This window comes from Protopterus annectens, chromosome 2.part2 (assembly GCF_019279795.1).
Source record: "Protopterus annectens isolate FY-2018-M chromosome 2.part2, PAN1.0, whole genome shotgun sequence".
Lineage (NCBI taxonomy): Eukaryota > Metazoa > Chordata > Ceratodontiformes > Protopteridae > Protopterus > Protopterus annectens.
In genome coordinates, this window is record NC_056730.1 from 69523962 (window position 1) to 69543962 (window position 20001).

The following is a 20001-nucleotide window of genomic DNA, read 5'->3' on the forward strand; positions in this document are numbered from 1 at the left end:
AGTAAAGGATGATAAAAGATTCGTGGCTCTGTATTGTAATGAGCCAAAATGGCAGAGGCATGGATTTTGATTGATGAGAAAGATAGGCCTTTGTCAAGCATCTCAGTTATGTATTGTAATATCTGAGGAATATTTGGTTGTGCTTTATCAGTTCCTTGTGCTTGATTCCAAGCACAGAATCTCTTCCATTTATCAGCATAAGATTTTCTAGTACTAGGCTTCCTGGCTTCCAAAATGACATCCATCACAGCTTTACTGAGAGGTGTTGATTGTATGACTACATGATTAGCCATGCTGCCAGGTTCAGAGTCTGTAGTTGATTGTGCAGGATCTGACTGTTTTGCTGGGACAGTATTTGTGGTCTTTGAGGCAAGGTCCAAGTTGGGTATAGAGCCAAGTTCCTTAGGATTGGGTACCAGTATTGATGTGGCCAGTCCGGGACAATTAATATAATCTTTGGCTTCTCTTGTCTGACTTTTAGGAGGACCTTGGGTAGAAGAGGCAGAGGAGGAAAGGCGTAAACTGATAGGTTTTTCCAACTGAAGGATAGGGCGTCCACTTTCCATGATTGTCTGTGATAAGTCCTTGTGCAAAATCTTTTCAATTGATAATTTTGAGGAGAGGCAAATAGATCTATGTAAGGGCTCCCCCATTTCTCTGTTATCATGCTGAAGACTAGTGGATTTAGTTTCCACTCGTGAGGATCCATAATGTTTCTGCTTAAATTGTCTGCCAGAGTGTTTTGTTTTCCTGGCAGGAATTGAGCTTGAAGATGTATTTGGTAGATCAGAGCTGTGTCCCACAGTGCCATGGCTAATCTGCAAAGGGGGTATGAGTGTGTGCCCCCTTGCTTGTCTATATACCACATGACTGTGGTGTTGTCCGCCTTTATCAGTAGTTGTCCCGGATGAAGTAAGTCCTTGAAGGCTGTTAGGGCATTTAGAACAGCTAGCATCTCTTTCTGGTTGATATGTAGATGCATTTGTTTTGGTGCCCATAAGCCCTGAATGCATCTTCCTGCCATGTGGGCCCCACAAGCATAATCTGCTGCGTCTGTTATTAAGGTTTGGCTGGCAAAGGGTAGTGTGAAGGGCAGTCCCATGTTTGGGTGACATGCCTTTGCCCACTACAGAAACTCCTATTGCAGGCAGGGAATGAGAATAATCATTGTTTCCAGACTGTATGAATGTTGACTCCATAAACTTTTTAGATACCACTGAAGTTTCCTCATATGCAGTCTTGCATATGGAATTAGTAGGATGCAGGATGCCATGAAGCCCAGAGCCTGCAGAATGCGTCTTGCATAAGTTTTTTTGTTGCCATCAGTTTGAAATAAGCAGTCAGTTGCCTTTGCTTGTCTGGCGTGAGGTAAGCCATCTGGGCAGTTGTATCCAACCTTGCACCCAGGAATGTTATTTTTTGAGAGGGTACCAGTTGTGATTTATTTTCGTTTATTGTGTACCCTAGGCAAGTTAGAAGCCTTTTCACAAACGCCAGGTGTCGAAGAAGAGTGTCCTTGTTCTCTGCTTGAATGAGACAGTCGTCCAAGTAAGGATATATTTGTATATTTCTTTGTCTGCAAAATGCAATTACTGGTGCCAGGCACTTTGTAAAGACCCTGGGTGCAGTAGATAAGCCAAAGGACAGTGCAGAGAATTGGTAATGCATTAAGCCAGCCTTGAATCTGAGGTATCTTCTGCACAATTGTCTTATTGGGACATGCAGGTATGCCTCTTTTAGGTCTAAAGTCACCAGCCAAGCATTCTTGCCCAGCATGGGCAGAAGCTGCTGCAAAGTCAGCATTTGAATTTTGGAATGTCCGGGTATGTGTTCAAAATTGATAAATCTAGTATTGGCCGCCAAGCCTTGTCCTTTCTGGGTACCAAGAACAGTCCTGAGTAAAAACCTTGTCCTTTTTCTTGTTCTGGTACTGTCTGAATGGCCCCCATATCCATGAGGGACGTAACCCGTTTCTGTGCCTCTGCCCATTGATTTTTTGGCAGATTTGGCCAACCATTTGCCATTGGCAGAGTGTGGAAATGGAATCTGTATTCCTGTGATACGATGTTTAGTACTCGTTTGTCCTCGGTTATTACCTGCCAATTTTGAGCAAAAAAGTGCTAATTTTCCCCCTATGGGTGCTGCCAAAAGATAAGTGCTTGGGGTAGGCAGAGGGAAGTTATTGGGATTGCTTTCTGTAGGCTTGCGCTTTATCTCCTCCAGATTTGGAGGTGGAAGCGCCCCATTTCTTTGACCTGGAAGAATCCTGCACCTGGTATCTGGAACCCTTAGGGCGTCTGGATTTGCCCCTTTGAGCTCTGTCTGACACAGGAAAGGACCAATTTTTTTGTACACCAGTGTCTACTGAATCTTGGTGGCTGCACTTGTAAGAAGTCTTTAACAGTTTGCATGGACTTTGCTTTGTCTTCCATTTTCTTTAAAACCTCTTCTGCCTTAACAACAAACAGAGAATCACGTTGTAAAGGTGCATCTAGCAATTTAGCTTTAACATGATCAGGCAAATTTTGTTCCTTTAACCAGGCATGCCTTCTAATCAAAGATCCAGTAACTGCGGCCCTGCAGGAGCCCTCAAAGAATCAAAACCACATTGTAAAGTATGCTTTCCAACTTGTTCAGCTGCATGCAATAATTCCTGCAATTCTTTATTTTCTGCACATTCTGAAATCAACATCATTTTCCGTTTCAACAATCCCATAAAATGTTGTTGGTACTTAAGCATACGAAATTGACAGTTTAAGGCCCTGATTGCCAAGGTTGCAGATGTATAAACCTTTTTCCCCCCATCTGTCTAGTTCCCTTGAATCTCTGTCAGAGGGGGTAGGATTTTTTGCTGTTGAGGCCTTAACTCCCTTTGGCCCCTGTGAAATAGTTTCAGGATCAGCAGCAGGGTTTCTAAATAAAAAATTATGAGAGTCAGGGACCCTGTAACATCTGTCAGGCTTACTGGGAGCCGGAGGTAAGGAGTCAAGGGTCAAGCTTGACTCTGAAAACACGTCATCCACAATGTCTAAAACAGGGGGAATGGCTAAAGGCTTGTGCTGAGGGAAAAGGAGGAAATCCCTGAGCCTCTTTTTTGATTCTGAGAAGTCTTGACTCTCCCAGTGAAAATGCTCCCTCAAAGTATGCAAGGTTTCTCCAAATGAATAATCCTCAGGAAGAGATGCAGATGGAATAGACTCCTCAGCATCAGAATCCTCATAGGAAGGTAAAGATAATTCCTGATCAGAAGAGGAATCAGAAGAAATAGAAACCTGATCTGAAGATTCATAGTCAGTGTCTTGCCTAGGCCTCTTATCTGGAGGGGGATGGGTACCCCTGATCAAGGTAATAAGGTCTTCAGCCATTTTGATCATCTGTATTTTAGGCATAGAGGCCTGTGCATGTGGCTCATGCATCGTTTTTTTTTAGTTTTAGAAGTTGCTTTTGCCTTTGCAGCTGTTGTCGATTTGATATACAAATGTTGAGGTCTGAATACACCCTCAGAAGTGCCTGCTCAGCGGCTCCGGACCCATCCAAGGGAGATACATCCGTCGGTCCAATCCCTTGAGTATCTTGCGGCATGCCAGACTCTACATGGGTGTCAGTTGAGGCCTGCGACTCGAAGGCAGCGGGTATCAGGGGCTGCAAAAGCGCCTCACTGAGTACCGGGCGAACCAGCGACTGGCTTAGGAGAAGCTTCGTCGTCGGTTTTGGATCTCGACTGCCTTTCTCTGTCCTTTTCTTTGCACTTTTTATATACTCCGGTAGTCGGATTGCTATCTGACGACATTTTTGGGTAGTTAAATCCGTTTCCAAAATACTTTGATGCAAAAATATACCGACGCTTAATAGTGCGTTGGTTAAATCTAGCACAAAACCGACAGCCAGGCACATTGCGATCAGGGCCTAGGCAAGGAATACAGTATAAATGGAAATCTTTATGAGGTATTTGCTTCCCACAAATAGTGCAATTATTACCTTTTTCTGACATCGGTAAAAAGCAAGAAAAAAGTTTCCCCAATGGGGTACTTAGCTTTAGTGAAGACTTCGGTTCTGAAACTCAAACTCGAATATTTCAGTAGTCGGCCGACCGGCACATGCGAAAAGCTTCTGCTTCGGGCACCGCGCGACAAGAAAGACTGGAGAAAATGGCGTCAGCTGCATGTTTTATACCCCTGATGAACTGACGTCATGGAAGAGAAGACAGCAACCGACGCAGGATCCATGACTTTGGAATTCAGGCCGACTGAGGGCAACCCGCCAACAGATTATCGAAATGTAATGACTGCAACAGTGAAACACGAAGAACATCAACTGAATGGGTATCCTCCACGGTAGTAGCTCATAACAAAACAAAAGCTCAGATGACATTCGAATATATACTGATCCAAGAGATTTGAACAAAGCACTTAAACTACCTCACCATCTGATGCGAACAGTTGAAGTTGCTACTCTCATACCAAATGTCACTGTTTTTTCTGTCTTAGATGCAAAAAGTTCATTTTGGCAAATTTTGCTTGATCGAAAATCTTCCTTGCTAACTACTTTCAGTACACCAGTTGGAAGGTACAGATTTCTGAGAATGACTTTTGGAGCAAATTTTTCTGTTTGTCTATGTGTTATTATGGTAGATGATATTCTTGTTGGAGGCAATGGTGAACTTGAACATGACAGAAACCTCAGGAAATTTCTAGATCATGCTTCTGATGTGAATCTTAAACTGAATTCTCAGAAATATACATTCAGGGTGAAATAAACTACCTACATTGGTCATTTGTTTACCAGTTCAGGCTTAAGGCCAGATCTGTCCAAGCAAGATGCAGTTCTTGAGATGCCAGCTCCAGACAATACCATATCTTTACAAAGTTTTCTTGGCATGGTCAACTATTTAGGCAAGTTCAATCTCTTTTAAGTGAGCTTTCAGTACCGCTACGACAGCTGACATGCAAAAATGTAACTTGGTCCTGGTTGAAACACCAAACAGCATTTGAAGTCCGGAAACAGAAAATTGCCAGTCCACCCATTTTGAGATATTATGATGTTCACAAACCTGTAACTCTTTCTTATGATGCTTCAAAATATGGTCTTGGTGCAGTCATTTTGCAAGAGGGTAGACCAGTGACCTATGCATCTAGAACTCTAACTCAAATTGAGATGCAGTATGTGCAAATTGAAAAAGAGCTTTTGGCAATAGTGTTTGCATGTTCTACGTTCAATGATTATATAAATGGTCGACCTACCCAAATTGAGACTGATCACCAAACTCTGGCTACTATTTTGAGAAAACCAATGCACACAGCTCCAGCTAAATTGCAACGCATGATGTTAAAATTGCAAAAGTACAATTTCAATATGGTTTACACAAAAGGCAAACTTCTTTATCTTGCTGATACTTTACCCAGATCACCCAGACAAACCACTGGTCAGCATAACAATGAGAAACTTTATTTTGTAGTCAAGGAAGTGAGAATTTTGTTTTCCACATGTTTTGATGAGCTTAGAAATCACACAGCTTCAGATCCAATTCTCCAGAAGCTGAACCATTTTATCAGTCACAGATGGCCAGCAAAACAATCTTGTTTACCACTAGACGTGCAGCAGTATATTCCTTATAGAGACGAGATTTTAATGGAAGACTGTATTACCATGAAAGGTCCAAAAGTGGCAATTTCAAAATCCTTGCAACAAGAGTATATTAAAATCTTGCACTGAGGTCACCCATGAACTGATTCTACCAAAAGAAGGGCGAAAGGACTAGTACTTTGGCCTTCTATGTCAAAAGATATTGAGAAGAAAATCTCTGCTTGTTTGATTTATAATAGTACTAAACCGCATCAACCAAAAGAACCATTTCAGCTAAACCAGACTCCTGAACTACCTTGGTCGACAGTAGCCACAGATATTTTTGAATGGAATGGTCAACATTATTTGGTAATGGTAGACTCTTACTCAAATTGGTTTGAGATTGACCTACTTCCTAACCTAACTTCCAGTACTGTCATTAGAAAATTGAAGAGACATTTTTCTGTCCATGGTAGTCCGCACAAAGTCATTTCTGACAATGATACACAGTTTACAAGTCAGCAGTTCAAAGGATTTGCTGAGACATGGGACTTTGTTCATGTTACTAGTAGCTCTGAGTATCTACTGTCTAATGGATTGGCTGAATATGCAGTTCAGAATGCGAAACAGTTGATGGAGAAATCCAAAGGAGAAAAAAACAATATTTTTCTCAATTTGCTTAATCTCAGAAACATTCCTCGAGAAAATTTACTTGATTCACCTGCTCAGAGACTTATGTCGAGACAAGCCAGAACTACACTACCAATCAGTAAGAATTAGTTGATTCCAACTGCAAAAAAACAACAAAGCAGTAAAAGCTCAATTTATGAAAAAGTGCTTGCCACAGAAATTCCATTGTGACAAAACCAGCAAACCTCTCAAAGCATTAAAAAGAGAAGAGATAGTGAGATGCAGACAGCAAAAGGTTTTGATCGAGTAGGACCTGTAAAACATAATCATACATCACTGAGTGACAAGGGATGGAATTTAGGTGGAATCGGAGACATTTAATGCCGGTGTCCAAGCCAGTGTTACAGCATCCTGTCTGTAATGGAGACTAATTCTCACTGTATGCTATCGAATGTTCCTGTTCCACAGAACATTTCATCTTCTGTTTCTGTTCCTGAAAGTATTCCCGAAGTTCCTAATGAACATTCTTCAGTAACTGTCCCTGTTGCTAAACCCACTACTGATTATATAACAAGTTCATATCGTATTTCAAGACTTAACCCTAGATAACACAGCAACCTGGACATGATTGTTACTGTTTATGTGCTTATATAATTTGAATGCATATCCGATTGTCATTTTTTCATTTGCAAGACAAAATTATCAAAGAGGGAGTATTTAGATTATAGTGTGTGCGTTGTACCTTTAAAGCCACTGGAGTTTGTGAGTTTGTACTGAGCATATGCAAGCAGATTGCCATTTTGTGTAAGCAGCCGAAGTGAAAGTATGTATGTGTGTAGCAGTCAGCTAGTTCGTTTAAGTTTTATGTTCCAGTCATCCACCCTGATATGTTTGTGTGTAATAAACATCTTAAAAGAATATTCTGTAATAAAAACATCCTGTTTACAAAACTAAATCGAGCATGGATGTTTACTTACATTAGCTTTGTTCAGCTTTAGTCTTAGAAGTAGGAGACAGACAACCCTCTAATGGTTATAAGCCTCATGTTTCGAGATACACCCTTCACCCTACATATCATCACTCAAATTATCATCTTCAGTTTGATCTAAGTTATTTCTCTTATACCTAACATCAATTATACCAACTTCAAACTTTGTAACAAAATACTCTGAAAAAAAAATTCCCAATAACTGAAATTGTACTGTCATAATTTTTTGACAGCTATTTTTATATTTTGAAACATTAGAACAATCAGATTTGCTATTAGAAGAACTCTACTCCATTTATTACAGCATTTTCTAAGTCACCCATATGTATCCCTGAAGGAGACAGCATAATCAGCTTTCCGCAAAAACTTTAGAATTGACAAAACCTTATTTCCTAGTTTGTTCTCATTGTTTCCAATTAACATATAAAGCTGTCCCGTATGAAACAACACTTGATGAGCTAAATTAAATTTATTCTATTAAATTTTCAATGTCAAAGGTTTACTGACATTCTTCTTTTAGTATTCACAGGTTTCTTTTTTCCTCTTAACTGGAGTTTTAACTGTCTTAAGGAAAAAAAAAAAAGGAAACTTTCCCCAGCTCACTTCTGACCTTGATTCTTATTTACTTCCAAATGATCAACCTTACCTCCTTTGTTTCCATCCTTACTTTCTCGTTTCATTACTTTTTATACGTAAATGTTTTGGCTGCCAATTTTTTAAAAAAATTAAAAACAGATCACAATCCTATTCCATTTGCATGTTCATTCAGGTTGAGAATCAATTTACTATTAAAAATTAAATTTAAATCTTCCAAATGTTTACTATTAATGCACTTATTCTAAATCAGAATTTATTAGCAATATCTCACAAATTACACATTCATCCAAATATTTCTGATTAATCAAATCTTCAAGAACATAAGAATTTAAAGAATCCATAATAAACAATTGCAACCTGTTAAATTATTATACTGTCATCTACCAGATAAACAAGTTATTAACCGGTAACTGCTTAAATGCCACAGCAACTCAAGCACCGCCAAACAGAACATAGCATCCACTCCAGAGCTGAGCAGTTATAGCTCGGTGCACAGCTGCAAACAGAAAAACTGCCCCCTACTAAAACCCATGTACTATCAGTGCAGTACAACTAAATAAAATAAAATTTTATTTTTTTCACCTGTGTCCTTAAAAGGACATCAATGTAATATAGTCGGTAACTGAAAACCCTCATCTAAATAAATTTTTCCTTCAGGTACTTAAATGTGATTGCAGCCAGAAATAAATACACCAAGCAATATGTTCTTCAGACAATATAAAAATGCTTGAAGACCAATGAAAGTAGAGCACTGATCCATCCATGTTATGACAAACCCTCTGCCAGTACAACGTTTCTTGAAACACACCCTAATCCCAGTGGCGGCTGGTGACTTCAAATTAAAGGGGGTCTGCAGGAGACGGCTGAACAGGTGGGGCCAATGGGAAGGGATGTGGCCAACTACAAAAGGGTGGAGCTATGCTCAAAACCACAACAACTGGAACTTTAAATACACTGCCCTGTGTGCCAAACCGTCATTATGAGAGTCCAATCAAGACAAAATGAAGTGTAGAAGAAAAAATATTTCAATGCATTGGCTACATGACAACTTACTTAATATCTAGATGGAAACACAAAGGTTGTGAGGCATGAAAAAATAAATTACTTTTTAAATACATTACTGGAATGCCAGTCAAAATCAAGTATAAGAAAAAACAAGCAGCACTCAACTCAAACCACTTCTCCTTGCGCTGCAGTTCTAATTATAATTTATATTCAGCTTTATACAATTCCCAAGTAACATGCTGAAAGTAGCAATCTCTGTGATACCCCCACTTGTAAAAATGTTTCTTATTCAAAAAAGACCTGCTGCCTGACAACTATCTACTTGTGTCATGGGGAAGACATGATCAAAGTAAAAAATGAACAGCCAACAAAAAATAAGCTCAAAATAAATTGCTTAAAGGATTACTGCACAAGTTATGGACCACACATGATAGATTGGCATTCTGTTTAGTTTACGGGAAAATCCTGCAAAGATGACTGCAAGTCTCCAACAAATGTAATGAGCTTCTGTAAATACTGTAATCCTGTCCTTTACTACAAATACTGTCATATGCATTTCAATACCTAAGGCATATACGTTACCTACTTATGTAAATATTCTCTAAATGGCAACAACGAAAAAGCTTTCGATGTTGGTAATTCTTTAACAGTATGCTTATTAAAGCTTACTTGCATCTTACAATCTCTGACAAGCTTACCTGATGATCATTAAAGCATTGCTACTTAAACACAGAACAGCAGGGCACTGCGACAGCATGCATTTTCTGAATAATAAGAAGCATAAATCAACAATATAAAAATATGACAGAAGACCAGAACATTCTGCAAAATCAAGGACAGATGAAAAGCCACAGTCGTACTTGTGGCCTATCTTGGATGGGGGAATACTCTGTACACTTACACTGCATAACTGCTCCTTGCCTTGCTTGGACACATCCAGAGCCACTACAATGGGGAGTGGGGTGCAACAAGCATGTCACAGTTTGAAATGTCTCTGGCTAACGGTGATGGCTCTGACACTCATACCTCTCAACCTCAGAGCAAGAAATCTGGACAAAGCCATACATAGAAGTGGGACACAGGCCCAAAAATAAGGACAACTTTTAAATATTGCTCTTATAAATGCAGAAAGATAATAGAATAGTAGTAGGTCTTGAATTAGTATGAATTTTCTCAAAGGTATGAAATCTGAAACTCAAATGTTTGCCATTATTTTCTAACTTCAATCTTTAATGATTTGCCACTAATTTGCCAGAAAAACCACAATTTTACGAAAAATAGACCAAAAATGTGATGCAAAAATATAAAATTGTCACACAATACAGCTGGGAAACCTGTCAAAGAAGGGACACCTTTTTAATATTAGTACTGTTAACTTGAGCAGCTGACAAAATAAGAGCATCTACAAGCATTTCTGAAATAAAAGTAATCTATAACTCTGATCATTACAGTTATTTATAATTGTAAACTTTCCATGTTTTCTTCCAAAATTGCTATTTTGCGGAGGGATTATTAGGGGGAAGGCAACATTATGAGCCAAAATTGGGGACAGTTGAGAGGTTTGGCTATTCCTAATTCTATAAAGCGATTTATTTGCACATACCTCTCAACCTCTTAATGCAGGAAATCTGGACAAGGCCAAATATATTGGGGGAACATACAAACACAGTACTAATAATCGCTCTTGTATAAACTTAAGACAGTCGATAGAATAGGTCTTGCTTTAGCAAGCATTTTTCTGAAGGTTATGACGTCTGAAACTCAATGTCTGTCATTATTTAGTGACTTCATTCCTAAATGATTTGTGAGAAAAACACACATTTTATGAGGAACAAACCAAAAATAAGAAGCAAAAATCTATTCATTCTGCAAAAATCTGGACAGTTGAGAAGTATAGTTCAGCCAGGGCTGTCTGAGTTTGCTGCCCTTTCCCCCTCACAAAATCATGGTCAAATGGAGCCTCCCTCCTGCAGCCATTCCAATGTCTCATTCCTTGGTTACTTCGCCCTATTTACCATAAACACTGAAATGTGCATACTGCTTTACTTCTGGGATGATTTGGATTTCATTTGAAAGTTTTATTTGCATTTTACAGCACAAGCACTAATAGATATCTGTTAAACAAAGCAATGCAGTCTCAAAATGAAAACAGACTTAGCATTAAAACTTCTCTGCCCTTGAACTCACATTCATTGAAACAGCACTGAAACCCACATTCAAAGAAAATACATTTTGCCAGTGGCAGATAAAGATCAACTTTGGGCTGTTTTCAAATCATAGCCCCCTTGAACATGAAACATACACATGCTCTTTGATGCACCTTCCTTTAGTATTAAACTATATTCCTTGTACAATGCAGTACAGTTTATTAGAGGGCATTTTAAATGTATTATTTTGAACATTTTTCCAATAAACAATGAAACAAAATGCATGCACCAATAATGACAAAACTGCCCAGTTCAGAACATTTCCATCATAAAAGTCTACTCAAACTTCTACAGTCCACCAGTATCAGTAAATATGCACAATCTCTGAATAAGCAAAAGTCATCTAAATAATTCCACATTAAAGAAATCTGTAACTAACTTAGAGTTTGCTGCTAGCAAACAACTTTATATGTCATTGTTTCATCTACAAATAAAGTGACTGTTGCCCTTAAGGAAAAAACTGCCTATGTTGCATTAAAAAAAATGATAAGCTAGTAATATCACAATAGGGAATGGATGGCAAACTGATAACAGGTTCATAGTTACTAGGTGTCTTGACCAAAAAGGACTGCAGCATCCATCTCCTTTACAACACAGTACAGTATCAGCAATACATCTACCTACTGTGGGAGTAGAACCCACAGCCTTCTGCATCAAAAGCAAGTATACTACCTGTTGCGCTATTAATAAGAGAAGCAGATTCAGCATAAACAGCACTACACTTTTGTTCCCCTGCAGCTCTCAGCTCCTTGTAAAATCTACTCGACACTCAGCTGTATCTCTGAAATTTGGAGCACAAGAAATCTGGAAAAAGCCAAAATTTATTGGGGGTGGGGTGGGCAAAAGCTCAAAAAACAGGAACACATTTTAAACATTGCTTGTATAATGTTGGAAAGTTGCTAGAATAAAATGCTGTGATACTACCATACATTTCACTTCCAAATCTTGATCCCAGGACCCTGTGCAAAACAGTCAGAGCAACATAGCTATTGGTGAAAGAGAAGAAGACTGAAACTTAAATGGCTACCATTTAGTGAATTCAGTTCTCACCATAGCTGTCAACCTCTTAGCACAAAACACCTGAACAAAGCCAATAATGGGGGAATACAGTCCCCAAACATATTCAGTGAATTCAGTTCTCACCATAGCTCTCAACCTTAGCACAAAAATCCTGGATGAAGCCAATAATGGGGGAATAAAGACCCAAAAAATCAGGACAAATTTCAAATATCCATCTTCTAAACTTAGAAAATTGCTAGAATAAAAGGGTTTGTGTTACCATGTACTTTCTGAAGAATATGAAGTCTGAAATTCAAATGCGTGCCATTTTTATTTATTTAACGTTTATTAACCAGGAAAGTCTGACTTGCAACAAAATCCAATTTTCAGCACAGGCCCAGGGAAAAACAGTCCAAACACATATCTTTGTAAGATGGGAGGACACCAGAGCAAACCCACACAAACACAGGGAGGACATGCAGACTCCACACAGAAGGCACCCCAGACAATAATCAAACCAGTGAACCTATAGCTCTCAGGCAACAATGCTACCAGTGCACTACTGTACCATCAACTATGTAGAACAAAATTAAAGAAATCACAAATTTTATGAGGAACAGAACACAAGAAATATGAGGCAAAAATCTGCAAATGTTTAACAAATGGTGGTGGGTAGGGAATTCAGGCTGTTGTTACCTGCACCCAGGGTTTATGCCTGACTACCCACCACCATGTATCCTGAGTTGTCTCTAGCCACCAGTATATAGCAACTGGGGCATTACACACACACACACTTTTGTTGTTGCAGTTCCCCTACCTGAAAGGGTAAATGAGAGCATGAAGTTCCCAAGTCCACACACACTTTTGTTGTTGCAGTTCCCCTACCTGAAAGGGTAAACAAGACCATGAAGTTCCCAAGTCCATCTGCAGCAGTCTTGTTCCAGTCCCATGCAGCTAAACGTTTTCCCGGGGAAGGTTTCCCCATGAGAGTAGGCTCAGTCTGGATGTCTTCCTTTCTGTGCAGTCGTCACTGCATAGACGTCTGGGCATCTGCAGGGGCAGAGATGCCTTTCCTCCTATCCGGACTGCTGACAAAGCAGTCTGGAGTTTGAGTTCCCAATCAGCAATCACGCATGCACAGAGTTCCGGGGACTCATGAATGTTCCTTTTTTCCTCGCAATTTGTTTTTTTTTTATTTTGTTTTTTGTCTTTACTCCACAACTGGGGGGGGGGCTGCAGTCCTATAGCACGAGCCGCCCCTGCCTAATCCGTTTCGGGTACCTTAAGAAATTCAATACAGATTTATACTCCTCTATCCCTATGACAACAATGCATCCTACGGAGGCCAACAGCCTCTCTGCATTTTATTAATCACCAAATCACATTGACAAAATAAGGAATGCTGAAAATACACACAACTGAACACAACAGAGCAATAAGTTGAATCAAAAAACATCCCTACTGCTCTGAAACCAGAAACAAGCAATAACATGGGTCTGGAAACAGACCATAACAACTTCCTGTCAGCCCATTCTTAACTGTCACACAGAATCATTACATTCATGTAATCAAGCATAAAAAGCACAGAGTAAAAACAAAAAACAAAAGAAATGCAACATCTTTCTTCGCTGTACCTTTGCCCCAGGTCAAAAGTTCTGTTGCTCACAAGGTTGCTTTTTAAACTCAATGCAGACAGAGTTGACATTTTGCAAGACATTAACTATGCCTACTTACTGAAGGAGCGCAAGTATCTCCCACAGCAGCTCACTGCCACAAAAAACAGTAAATTAGTATTGATATTAACTTCAAAGGTTTTCAAGTTCTAGCTCCAGAATACCAGTTAAAAGAGACAGAAATACATGTACTGGAAAACTCTTCAATGGATCTTTTGTGACCTGTCAACTTTATTAGCTACCTTTTTCCTTAAACAATGTCAATCCTCATCTATTTTCTTCTTGCAGGGATAATGCCATATCACTGTGCCTACCGTATATAAAATTTGTTGTATTATAACAGCAAAATCAGTTTTTCTATTCACAGATTTAACAGTATGCAAAATTTACAAATACAATATATTTCGAAGAGAGATTTTTTTTTCAAAGAAGTAATGACAGCCTGGAATCAATCACCTGTTAATTAGATAGGCAACATATCATAGATGCCACATGGGCAACATATCATTGATGCCAAATGCCTGCAATATACCTGTAAAACAGAAAAAAAGCTCAACAGGATGACTGCACACAGCTTTGCACAAGACATTGGTTAAAGTGTTAAAATTATACAGAATACAATGAAAATATACAGCTTTACTCTTGTCCTTTCTGAAGGTTTACTTACCAGTTTGGAACTGGTTACAGGTTTATCCCTTAAGGCTGGTGGTCTATACGCCTGAGTAGGTTTTGGTTCTACACTGGGGTTATCACCTGCAATTGGCTGATAAGTGATGGTCCTTTCTGGAAATGCTCCTTCACAAAATGTCTGCCAGCAAACTTCCCAGAGTTCAGCTGGTGGTGATATACTACATGTGTGGAGAATGGAGCCAGTATAATGCCAAATTTTGTACCCATTACCCACTCGTAATCTTGGAGAACATGTTGCAGTCACAATGTGCTCCCCATCAGGGCACCATGAGAAGTACGTAGAGTCCGATGCCTGCGGTTTGGAAATAAGGTTGTATTTTTTAACATCCCACACTTCCATCTGACCTCTGAGATTACCAAATCCTGCTAAAACCAAAATATGTCCTTGAGGGCTGTAGTAAGCAGCATTGCGAGGCCCAGTCCCAAAATCAAAAACAGGATCACACTTCAAGTTAAAAATTGTTGCTTTGGCAGGCATGAATCCAAATACTACGCAGAACTCCAAAGAATTAGGACTCCATATTACATCATAAATGGGACCATTTTTTGCTGAAAAAAATAAATAAATAATGTCATATAACAAAAAATGCAGTGTGTCAAGTAAACTGCCAACTGGTTGTTTAATTTTTTTCCTGGATTTACTTAACAGCAATTTAGAACAATCCACAAAACAGGCTTATAAACCAAGGTAACACGGCTTATCGTCTCAATCCAAGCAATAAGTCATCTGTGGAGATGAAAGCACTTACTGTATTTTTTATGGGATAATGTATAGCTTTAATGGTGATTTTATTTATTTTTTCTCTTGTTAACAATTTAACAAATAAAACCAAACTCTTTTATGTTGACTTGCATACATCTGAAGGCAACAGTTAGGTGGGACTCGAGCACAATTATCTCTCGACATTAGGCATCTACATCAGGCCAAATTACATCTCCAAATCTCCAAATGCAGGATTAGTTCAGTGCTCATCTCTGCTGACTGAAGTACAGCAGAATCAAATGTTAACTCACAGAATGTCAATGAAGATGCTGTAGATGCTCCTGTAAGTCAATCATCAAAAAGCCAGTCTGGCCTCATAATCATAGTGCATCCCTGCCACACTGATGACAGATTACACCAGTGTGGCAGTTGCATTACCAATCATAACAGCAGCTTATAAAACTCCTCTGCAGAATCAGAGTCAACACAAATAGCTTCCACTACTCCCACTAGAATGCATAACTCCCATCCTTATGCTGCTGAATATGATCCTACGTGCTCCACATCATAAATCAATCTATCCTTTGCTGACTAGATTAGTCCCACCATGCTAGTAGCCTCTTTTCAAGGGAGATCTGATGTGATATTCATACTGTTAGGGAAAATCTGGCCATGGCATCAGGGAACTTCCCCTACTCATCACTGTTGCTTGTGGGACACATTTTGCAGGAGTGCTTCCTGTTTCTGTTCCAGGTGCAGAGGCAGCCTAGATAAGAAGGGAGGCAGATGGAGAGTAAAGGAGATGATGGATAAGTGAGAGAAATGGAGGAGAAAGCAATTATCTAGGCCAGAGAACATGTACAGTATTCTGAGGAAATGTTTCAAAGAAATCTGTTTGATGGAGCTGAGTCAGCAAATGACTGCTGTATAATTACAACCATCCAGATGATGTACTTAAAGAAATGGTGATGCAGAGTGAGACAGAAAATGAAGGAGATGTTTCCTGGGGGATCATTATGGAGACAATACAAAAGGATGATGCAGAAACAACCAGAAGAACAGTGTTGAGGTAGAAAGAAAACATGCCAAAAAAGTAAAGGAAAGCAGAAAATAACACAAAAGAAGGCAGAAGAAAATGAAAATGGAAGTATGTGGTAAGGATTTAAAGTAAAGATGACAAATAAATACATTCATATGAAGTTTGGGACAATTTAATAGCTCCTTTGAGTGTAAAAGGATATGAGGTAAGAGCATTTATTGTTATTAACAGAGACATTTTCTGACATTGTATTTCAGACTGTTTTTTCAATGGAAATTTTTCTTGGAGAATATGAAAAAAAAAAAAGAAAGAAAGACTGTAACCCACAGCAGAATCTTTATGTGATAAAAGCATTTTAACAGGGAAACAAAAAAAAAATTAACATAGACTACCTGGCACTGTCTGTTATAAGCACACCACTAATTCATTTCCTGCAGAACTAATGGAATAGCTAGGTACATCAACTGCATTTGAATTATGTCTACAGGCTAAGAAGGAAGTCTCTAAATATACAGTCACACTAATGCTGTATAATCTGCATTAGACTCATATAAGTTCATAAGTTAAAAGTGTTCAAACCTTATGGCTTTCAAAGAACACTACTCAGTAAATGTTGGATCAAACACTATAGCTCCAGCCCAATCATCCAAAGACTTCTTAAATAGTACTAGACCATTCGCACCTCTGATAAACTCAATCCACAACAATACCATTCTGTGTGTTAAGCAACAAGTTCTATTCTTTTTACTGCACAACTCTAATCAGAATTTTAAATGATGAAAAAAGTAGAAAGAGACACACTGAAAGGAGATTTGAAAATGTTACATATAGTACTGAACATTGCAAATGTTTATCACAAAAGGGGTTTATGGACTGGTGGCTGGGATTGTAATATTGTGTTAAAAAGAAAAAGAGAAAAATATACACATACTATGCATGATAAATGTGGAGGGTAATGGGGTGTTGGAAAATACTGTAAACAACTCAAAACTTCTTTTTGTTGAAAAGGACATTCGATTAAGTAACTATGACAAAAGAAAATGTCATACTTGTGGGTCAATGGCACACAATGCAAAAAAACTGAAATGTTACAAAACTGGACACTTTTGGATGGACTGTAAAAATTAAAATAAAGTAAGGAAAAGGACAGAGAAGAAAATGAACAAAGAAGAAATGTTAGTAGTAGTAGAAATATAAGAACATTTGGGTGAGAAAAAAATAGTAAAGACGACAGAAGAAGGTTCTGAAATAAGTGATGAAGAAGACAAATTGGGAGGTAGTGAAAGAAAAAAGTTCTATTGGTAAAAGGGTAAGAGTCCGAAAAATAAAATTTAAAGGGATAACCAGGACAAATGAAAAAAAATGAAACTGATGAAAGAATATATACAGCTAATGACTGGGGTTGGTATAATGGTCAAGGTGTTTGATTCACAGAGACAAGGTAAAGTGTTTGATTTTTACCTTTGGGAGGGAGACTGGCTCTGCTTAGAATGGCCTATTAAAATCCTAGCCTAGTATTTAGATATGGACTTATGACACTATGAATCTAAGGAAAAAAATGAAATTTTTGGAGTGATTCCTGTAAAAGTATTAAGAATATAGTAAGAAGAATACAAATTCTGGAGTGAAGTAATATATATAACGTAAATGTAATTACATTACAAAACACAACAAAGAAAGGAAGATTCTAAATAGAGAAACTATGGGACAGAAAGATAATCTGGAATTTTGGAAATGGCAGATATTCTGGAATAGCTGTATTCTGTAGAAATACAGTGAATATATTAGATGTAACTTTAGCAAAAATGGGAAGATGAATGACTTTCAATTTAAAATGGAGAGACTAAGGTATGTAAAATTATAACATTACATGCTTATACTAATTGTAAAGAAAGGGAAAGCTTGTTTAGTCAGATTTTAGACTATGTAGTGATAAATATGAATATTATAACAACAGGAGACTTGTGATTTAAGAGATAAATGTAAAAAGTAAGGAAATTATATAAGAAAATGTTAAAATGTTACAAAATGTGGTAAGTTAAAATTTTGTGACAAAAATTCATGGACTTTCAAAAGGGGTCTGTTTAGAACTGAAAGATTTTATAGTATCACTAGTATTTAGTTATAGGAGACAGGAAGGTAGCTGAAAGAGGACTTTCTGATCATCTTGCAGTATGGCTAATGATAAAGGAATACAAATAGCAGCTAAAAATAGACAAAGGCGTAAAAAGGATAATTTTGAAAGCATGGCATGAAGAAGGAAAGAGATTAGTATTACAATTATGGAAAGATCATATTACTGTGAGATCATTTTATGATCTCAAACCTAGTTGACTTCTTCAAAACAGTTACCAAAGCCATAGATGAGGGAAAGGAAGTCCACACAGCTTACCTAGACCTCGCAAAGGCCTTCGACACAATACCCCACTCTGGCATCATAAATAAGCTTAAATATCAACCCATATGTCACAAGATGGGTTGCAAACTGGCTCAGGGATAGAACTCACATGGTCAGAGTAGCGGGTGCCATGTCCGACTCTAAACTAGTTACAAGTGGGGTCGCACAGCGCTCAGTCGTGGGACCCCTCTTGTTCGGTATATACTTCTCTGAGGTACAGGCATACACAGAAGGACTGTGGCTGACCAAGTTCGCAGATGATTGCAAACTGGGAGCCATAATCGACTCTCTGGCTGACACAAGCATCCTCCAGAAGGGCCTTACGGAGACGGATAACTGGTGTCAGAACCATGGCCTCAAGCTAAATGCCAAAAAGTGCATAGCCATCCCCTTTGGGAAAAACAAAGTGCCCACAAACTACCACATAGGAGGTAATCCACTAAGTACTGAAGAAGTAATTAGGGATCTGGGGACCCAAGTAGATAGTAACCTCTCCTTTGACAATCACATTGCCAAAGTGGTTAGACAAACCTTCTATATAGCTCACCTAATCACAAAAGGGTTCACATCTAGATCAAGAGAGGTCATTCTGCCCCTCTACTCATCGCTCATCAGGCCCATAATTGAGTACAATACCCCATTTGGGATGTACCTTACTCGACACCTGCAACAGCTGGCAAGACCTCAAAATACCTCACCAAGAGGATCGTGGGCCTCAAACAGATGCCCTATGCAGCTCGACTAAATAAACTCCAGCTCTACTCAGTTGCTTATCACCTACTCAGAGGTGATCTCTGCCTGACGTACAAGGCCATGTCTAACCCGGAATTGTTATACATGCTCCACCTCAAGAAAACCAAATCCATTAGAGCTACACGCTCCAGGGATTTAAACCTTAGCACAGCAATAAATAGGACATGCTGGAGGGATAGATTCATATCCCAAAGGCTTCCCTCGCTCTGAAATAGAATCCCAGTCCATGTTAGGCAGAGCCCCTCGCTGACCCTCTTCAAGAGAAATCTTGATGAGTGGATGGGAAATCGTAAATTTACTCCTGGGATCACTTCTATGGCCCTGCTAGACACAGGCTCAGGAATCTAGTCTAAAAGGGAGGCGAAAGCCAACACATTCTGGCTAGGCTTATAAATGCTCTAGGGCAGATAGCCTAGTACCTACCTATGAACCTACGAGAACTGATCTGAATGGTACATGATATTTAAGGAAAAATATAAAAACTTAAAATATAAAAGAACATATAATGATGCACTGGATGATTTAGAAGATGATATCGGAAAGTATATTTACAAAGAAAATGAATTATATGAAAGAAATCAAGAAAAATACAAGAACTGTTATATAAGCAAAGACATTTTTTTACATGGAAAAATAGTAGTACTTTCAAGTTACTTAAGCAGATTATTAAAAATGGTAGCATGAAGAGAGAAATAAATAGAACTCCGGAAAAGATTATGAATAGTGTAGCACAATATGTACAATAAATGTTTATAAA

The 20001-nt window shown here is 38.6% G+C and overlaps 1 protein-coding gene across 1 annotated transcript in view; it reads right to left on the reverse strand.

Moving 5' to 3' along the window:
* Nucleotides 1-20001, reverse strand: part of EIF2A (eukaryotic translation initiation factor 2A) — a 1204316-nt gene that overhangs the window by 545656 nt on the left and 638659 nt on the right. The window contains exon 10 of the mRNA XM_044063751.1: nucleotides 14329-14900. Within this exon, the coding sequence (XP_043919686.1) occupies nucleotides 14329-14900 (572 nt within the window). The remainder of the gene's footprint in view (nucleotides 1-14328; nucleotides 14901-20001) is intronic.